This window comes from Miscanthus floridulus, chromosome 6 (genome assembly GCF_019320115.1).
Source record: "Miscanthus floridulus cultivar M001 chromosome 6, ASM1932011v1, whole genome shotgun sequence".
NCBI lineage: Eukaryota > Viridiplantae > Streptophyta > Magnoliopsida > Poales > Poaceae > Miscanthus > Miscanthus floridulus.
The window spans coordinates 26,069,053-26,076,699 of NC_089585.1; the positions used below are offsets into that span (position 1 = coordinate 26,069,053).

The 7,647-nt window shown below is 49.3% G+C and overlaps 2 protein-coding genes across 2 annotated transcripts; both read right to left on the reverse strand.

Annotated features, from left to right (window-relative positions):
* Nucleotides 1-302: 302 nt before the first annotated feature.
* Nucleotides 303-1,519, reverse strand: LOC136457908 (uncharacterized). The gene has a single exon (XM_066457921.1). The coding sequence runs from the start codon at nucleotides 1,168-1,170 to the stop codon at nucleotides 598-600; it is 573 nt and encodes a 190-aa protein (XP_066314018.1). The 5' UTR covers nucleotides 1,171-1,519; the 3' UTR covers nucleotides 303-597.
* A 1,773-nt stretch (nucleotides 1,520-3,292) lies between these two features.
* Nucleotides 3,293-4,156, reverse strand: LOC136457910 (uncharacterized). Its single transcript, XM_066457922.1, has one exon. It carries the CDS (start codon nucleotides 3,937-3,939, stop codon nucleotides 3,601-3,603), a length of 339 nt encoding a protein of 112 aa, XP_066314019.1. The 5' UTR covers nucleotides 3,940-4,156; the 3' UTR covers nucleotides 3,293-3,600.
* Between the last annotated feature and the right edge of the window lie 3,491 nt (nucleotides 4,157-7,647).

A 7,647-nucleotide genomic window follows, 5' to 3' on the forward strand; every position in this document is an offset into this window, starting at 1 on the left:
CCCTCGTAAGAACTAACTTTTGCTACCTTTTATAGGAGCTCTCCAAAACGTAAAGATTATCAATAGAGTAACCCTCAGTTTTCCTCTAAAAAATAAAGAGAGTTATTACCAAGGTTTCTACATAGGAACGGACGAATCCAATGGAAAAAAGAAACAGAGAAAAGGAACCACAAGGTTCTTTTTTTTTGGAGCAAAAAGGTTACACAAAGTTTCTGTTCGAGAAAAAGAAGTTGAACACAGTTACTCAGATTATTGCACCGTGTTATATAAAAAAAAAATCAAAGGAGAACTGGGACTCTGGGGCATAAAACATACACATGTTATTTCAGTTTGACCAGAGATGAATATATATATGTTTGACATAGTTTGATGATGGATGAACTTGTGTTCCTATGACGAAAACAGACGGACCAACGATTTAAGTACATGACAAGAACGATGAATTTACTAACACAACAAACGAGACATGATGAAGTGAGGAAAAAAAACATCTTACCCAACTTAATCCCTCCTCTAATCTGAGCGGAACTAAAAGCGCCATGCAGTCTGTGCGCGATGATCACCAAGGGTGCAGCAGGTCCGCCGGCCTCCGATCGATCACAAGTCGAAGCAGGCGCAGGCCACCGCGGACGCCGCGGCGAGGAAGAGCACCGCGCGCCACGGCGCGGCGCCAGCGCGGGCGGGCGCGGCGTTGGGCTGGAACCCGGGGTCCTGCGGGTAGAGCGTCCCCGGCGTCGGCGGGTTGTACCCGGACCCGGGCGTGTAGGGCGGCGTGAACCACCCGCCGCCGCCCCCGGACGGCGTCGGGTTGTACCCGCCGGGCGTGTAGGGCGTCGCCGGCGTGTACCCGCCTGGCGACGGCTCGTAGCCACCCCCGCCCGACGGCGGCGGCGGGCAGTAGGGCGTGGTCGGCGGCGGGTAGTACTCCGGCGCCGGCGGCGGGGGCGAGTACACTGGCGCCGGCGGCGGGTAGTACACCGGCGGAGGCAGCGCGGGTGGTGGAGGGCTCGCGTACACGCACGGCTCGCCGCACGGGTTCCCGCACGGGTTGCTGCACTTCTCGTCGTCGGCTTTCACGACCGCCGCCGCCGAGGCGACGATGACGACGATGAGCAGAGGAAGCATGGCCATCAGGTGGTCCCACGGCGTCGGCTGTGGCCGCCGCGCCATGCTGCTCGATCAAACCAAATTCTTCTTCCTACTTGGCTCCTCCTCGCAGAGACGCAGAAGGTAGGAGCTGAACAAACTTTTTGTTGGAACTCTGCTCTCTCCCTCTCTAGCTCTGTGGGCTTTGCAGGGTAGGCCCGGTTGGTCTGTTCTGTTTTCAGTGGATGAGTATATGCTGCGTCTCTTCTCTTCTCTTCTTCCACCTTTGGTTCGGTTCGGACCTCTCTTTTGTTCTTCTGGATGAATGAATGAATATAATTGGGGTGGTGGTTATAGTGGTCGGCCTCCGCTTTAGCTTTCGGACGGAGCGGGAGGTGGAGGTCGTCCTCGTCCTCGTCCGTCCCCGCCCCGCGCAGGCCTGCTCTGCTCTCTTTTTTATTCTTGTCATCAGGCGTTGTTGATGCGTGTGTTTTCTGCACTGTACGTACTATCAGTTACTAAGAGTCTTTTTGACAGGCTGCTGCTGGCTTGGCTTTTGCAGGAGCTGTGCCAAACGTCTGTTTTAGAAAGGGCTCCATATGAGGAACCGGTCAAGAGCTGGAGCTATTTTTTTGCCTGCGCAGGAGAAGCTAAAAAACGAGCTTCGCGTGACTACTTGCTGTGGGTTCACGTCGTCTAGTGCGAAGAAACCGTTTTGCCAAACATTTTTCAGAACGATTTCAGCTTCTCTACAGGAGCTGCTCCTTCAGAGGAGCCAGAGCCGGAGCCATTTTTAGAGTAGCCAGAGCCCTGCTAAATAGACCCTAAGTAAGCATGTTTGCTCCTGATGATGTGCCTGTGACAGCAAGCAGCGGCCTAATCCTAATAAACTTGCTTAAGTCTAGTGTATCTACGGCTGCAAGCAATTATGACGGGGCGGGGCAGTGCTGCTTGTTGGTGCGCGGAAAGGTGGCGTGATCTAAACGTCTCCATTGTTGTTGCGCTGCGCTGCGCTGTTCTCCCTTCCCCCTTCGTTCTACGTCTCTCTCTTTAGTCCATTTCTGAAGGTGATCGGAATATCTTCTCCCTTTCCAGGATTTGTTTGAATCCACCGTTTCGAATGGACCCCTACGAGTCACGAATTCGATCGCAAGCGGCCGCATTTAGAATCGCTATAGATGCGCGGCCGCCTTCCTTGTGCGTAGATTAACCAAAACTAGACATGTTTGGTAGAAATTCAGTTCTTTTCTTTAAGAACGCTGGAGCCTGCTGCCTCTTTTGTTCCTTGCCCTTTCGATTTTTATTTTTATTTTACCTTGTGATGGTGGTGATGGAATCCGGTGAGCTGTTGCTCTTCTGAGACGCTCCTGCTACTGAAGTTTGGGAGCTGATCTCATCTGATAAGTTTTACTCTTGATTGCAAAAGTAAAAAAGTGTGGTGCAGTGTATGATCATGTATTTGACCATTTAAGCGTTGAATTGTCGGATGGGCGAAGAAAGACGTAAAGACTATACCTCAACTGAATGTGCTGCAGAGTTATTAGTGGCCAACACTGTTTGTTGTACTGACTGGGGAGGTGAGAGGGGCTGAGACTGAAACGGATAGGCCACTGGTTAGAGTTAGACATACGCCATCACACCTGTCACTGTACTAATCCACTTCCGTTAGACTTGATGGTATTAGTAATTAATAAGCATTGTAGCTTTCCCCATGAAACATTTGGAGACAGATATGGTAACAATAACAATGATTACTTGATCGCATAGGGCAATCAATCAGTTCAACCCAGAATGCTAAAAACTTGCATGTATACCCCTTTTGTTTCTCTGAAAGCGGAGAGATGACATCTGCCTGGCTACAAAAAACACATAAACGATGAATAATTATCATTGAAGTGCTTGTATTTGTATTAGTCCTGTTCATTCTAATTCCTAATTCCCTTTGTGTAGCCTTCCCCCCAACTAGGGAGAGAAATAAACTTTGAGGAGATGTTTATGCTCAAATAGGCCAATCAGATTTGTTTTTGCATGTCCAATGCTTAGTACTCCTACGAGTAGTTACCACACGAGGATAATCTCCATTGATTCTTTCTTGCATCCATGGTCCACTTTCCCTCCTTGGGAAACAACAGCTTTCAAAACATGATGGTGTCCATGGAATTTCAGAACATGGTGATAGTCTGAAGCAAAGTTACTGGAATTTCAGAACCTGTAACGCCAATGCGATTTCTTTTATTCATTCAAGCTGTATCTGCTGAAGCCTGAATTACATGAATGAAGCTACGGTTATACACGAATATATTCCTTCTCTAGTTCTCTTGAGAGGAAAGAAACAGATCTACTGCAAGGGAAACGAAAAGGAAAACAAGAGAAAGGCCTCTTTGCTAGATTTTTCAGAGCTGCATGTCTGTATGAAATGAAATGACGGCCAGTTCAGAAAGTAAATCTTAATCTCTGAACTGAACAACTACGGATACATCCATCCAGGGCAGCAACTACGAGCGTCCGAGCGAGTCACTGCAAAAGCACCAAGAAAGCAGATAACACAGCGAGCAGCGGCAGCCATGCCACCGCGCCGCTGACGGGGCACGCCCCCGACGGCAAGAACCCCGGATCCTGAGGGAACACCGCCACCGGCGACGACGTCGACGGCGGCGGCGGCTGCGGCGGCGACCAGGGGAACGGCCCCGTGGAGACCCCGGCCGGCCGCGCCGGGCAGAACGGGAACGGCGACGCGGTCCCCGGCGGCGACGGCGGCAAGAATGTCGAGTTGTCGTCGTCCGCAACGCAGGCGGCCGACCACAGCAGCACCGCCGCGGCCAGCAGGATTATTCGCCGCAGAGCTGGCGGCATCTTCTCGCTTCACTCGTCCAAGCTTTGCTTGGTCAGTGGCGATGAGGCTGTACCAGAGTGTAGATGAGGATGACGTCATTAATCCGGCGTATCAATGGCTAAATAGTCTGGAGACGCGAAAGCCGACGGGGACTCGTTTGTAGCCGTCCGATGCCGATCCAACGGTTGTCAGCCGATCCAACGGCTGTCAGTGGCGTTGATGCCGCTCCTCTTCCTTTCCCCTCCCATTCCGGGCTGCTGTGCTGTTCATGAGTAATGAAAGCTCTGTCAGAAATCAGAATATGCTCACAATTACGAAGGTTAGATAATTAATCTGATGGTAATTTTTCTAGTTGACCTCTAGTTAGTATGGGAGGCTGTGATGAAATGGAGTGTCGGTGCCGCGTCTCGTTGCAACGGTACAAAGCTTCCTGCTGTTGATAGGGTTGGGACCTTGGACAATGTTAACTGACAGCGACGATCACGATTGACATCCATGGACCTGAGTGCTGAACAGGGTTAGAATTCACGTTAGCGAGCTAATGCCTGATGGAGGTGTTAAGCTGAAGTACTCGGAGATCAAACAAGGAGGGGAGACAGCCTACCAAATGTCAATTATGCTTGTCCTTTTTAGAGAGAGAACAGAAGCATAGCTTCAGTTAATGACCTGCAAACAAAAGCTGCTATCCTCTCTAATCTTCATTTAATGAATGTACAAAGCTGATGTGTTTCATGAGAACTCCTTTCCAAGATGGCTAGATCACTTCAGGACCAAGGGACTGATAAGTCAGCATTGTTCAACTGCTCTGAATCAGCTGAATCATGTAAACAAGATACCAGTCAGTCGGTGGCATGGCAATTACAAGTAGAGAGTCAGTGGCTTTTGCTTGACTACTCATCTTCAGCTCCGGTCGTCTCAAAGTGGAGTCCTTTTTTTCTCTCTTCTAAATTCTAATCATGTATCCATGATACTGAAACAAACCCCACGAACCAAAGAAATTTGCAGGAGCTTTTGGAGCATTCGCAAGAGGGTACAAGGGAAAGCAGGCCTTGGATGGGGACTGGCCACCAGCAGCAGCACTCATGGATGGCGTGCATTAGTGCATCACAACGCTGACCGGTCTGGTCTGGGGCACATATGGCTGGCTGGGAGACAATGTCTTAAATCCCAGGTTAAGGCATCTAGCGGATGACCTCTCATACAGCTAACAGCAAAACTAAATAGGACTATGGGCGGTAAATTGTACATGGACACAAATAGCTTGATCTGTCTTAAAGAGCTATAACGGGCTATAGCGGTAGATTTAGAACCTTTCTGGGAGACCGAGGGTGTTGAAGGAGGAGGAAAATTTCATCCAAGAGAGTACTTGTACTCAGCGGCGGATCCACAGGGGGGGGGGGGGGGGGGGGGGCTCCAGCCCCCCCTAATTTCTTAATTTCAAGCCTAATCACTGTAGCAAAAGCTTGATTTCACCATTAAATCTTCATGCAAATCAACATCTCCATTGTTTTAGCCCCCCCTTATCCCGCATCGTGCATCCGCCACTGCTTGTACTTGATTGAATGAAATGAATAATACACGCAACAGGGTTGGGCTGGAAAAGCCAAGTGGGCAACAACCTCTTCCTCTGTTCCACTGGAAAGTAGCAGCAAGCATATCTGGTGATGCTCCCCTAGCCTTACCCTATCCTTCCAATCCAGGATAGACAGGGGCATGTATGACGTGTGGGTGCCCCTTATCTTTGCATGCAGGCAAAGCGATTTTTCCTCTTTTATATATATATTTTTTGGCAAATGTGTGCAAATATGCAATGCAGTGCTTTTATTTCAATATACATTCAGTAAAGGGCACTACAAACGCATATGCTACAGATCTTTATGGAGTGCTTTTCAATTACCATCCTTTCGTTTCCTTTTTCCTTTTGGACTATATAAATGGAGTGTCAGGGCATGTAAACGTGAAAAATGTGGGTCTTTTTTTTTTTTCTCTCCTCTCCGAATCGAACGCCTGTCTAGTCATATGCCAATGCAAGAACATGACGGGGGAGTTCTAGCGGCCAATTCTTCAGTTTCTGGGCACCCGTCCAACATACAAGTAACAGTAAAACTTGGAGAGAGGGTGGATGTGCAAGTAGCATACAAGTAAAAAAAAATTCTATCACAGGTCGTGGTCGGTGAAAAGAGTATATGAAGCCTCGAGTGTCTTTTCACCCGTTCTGTTGTGAAGCTGTTTCATTACTGAACCAGCCGTATCTCTTGTGCGGTGCAGTTCATGTTCCTCCTCCCCGGTGGAATCCCGTAGACCATTCCTCGATCAGACTTTCACTCGAGTAGCTGTTGTGTTTCTCGAGAGCTCCTTTGTTTTTCCTAGTAGACGTTTGTTGCTAGTGCGGTGGGCGTTGGCTGTGACGTCACGTCGAAGAAATGATGGAGCATGGTGCAGGGATCTCCATCCAAGTACCACTGCTACGGAAACAGCACTGAAATTGTCTGAAAACGAAGAGGAGAAACGGTCGGTTTTTACCCAGAGGCTCAGAGCGTTATATGGTCCAGACACGAAGGCTTGCAGAAAAAAAGCGAGCAAGAAAGTTAACCCCACATGGAGCGATCCAAAGCTCTCTACTATCCGAAGTTCCGACATGGTTGGTGCATCGTAGTCAACTTTTCAAGGTTGCAACTGCTTTCATGGCGACCAAAGTTTCAGTCAGAGAGGGCGTGCGATTTCGAAGACCTCGAGCAAATCTAGACTGGCTTGGACAAAGGTCACCGAGCCCCCGAAAAAATATGGTGCACCACGATCCAAAAAGCTACAAAAAAAAAAAAGCTGTGACCTTCCTCAATTATTGTTTAGTGGTCCGATTTATCTTCTCAAACTTAAAAACTAGATGTTTTGATTCCTTCCACTATTAAAACCGGTTGTTTTTTTTTCTCCTTCAATGGACTGTAAGGTGGTTTAGTCTAATGAGATGCCACACCAGCCACAAGCAGAGGTATATCGGACTATGTAATTCGGTAACGCTGGAAAGCAGACGTGAGACGTCCAGGTGGCCAGACGCTTCGCTTCATTTGGTGTGCCTCGACGTCCGCCTGAACGGCCCAACGTCCTCACCCAACTAGCCAACTCAAGTTGCTAAACAAACGATACTCTCTGCTCTCCCATCTCCATTCTCCAACCCATCCATCGCAACCGCGCCCGCACTGTTGCAGCGTGTTGCCCCGCATCCGTGTCGCCGCGTCAGCGCCGCTTGCGGCGTGCTGCACCGCGACCGCACCGCCGCGGCCTGCTCCCTGTGCCCGCACAGCGCTGCTGCCTCGCCGCGCGAGGCCACACCTGCCTGACCGTCTCCACTGCAGGTGCCGCTCGCCAGGGGCCACGCAGCTGCCCGCCCGCTGCCATCCTCCTTCTCCACCGTGACCGCATAGCCGGATCCCGCTGTGCAGTGCTCCGTCCGTCCGCCGACCAGGTTTTCCTGAAAGCGCATGTTGCAAATTTATGTTTAGATGTTTCAGAGTTATGTTGCAAGTGTTTCATATGGATGTTGCAAAAGTAGATCGAGATGTTGCAAGGCTATACACGTATGTTGCAAGCGCCTGTTAAAATGTTTCATCAGTTTTTTTTAGAAGTATGTTGCAAGTGCGTTTATTTGGATGTTGCGTATGTTTGATATATATGTTTCAAGTGTTTTATTTAAATGTTGCATATGTTTTTCGATGACTTTTCAATTGTTT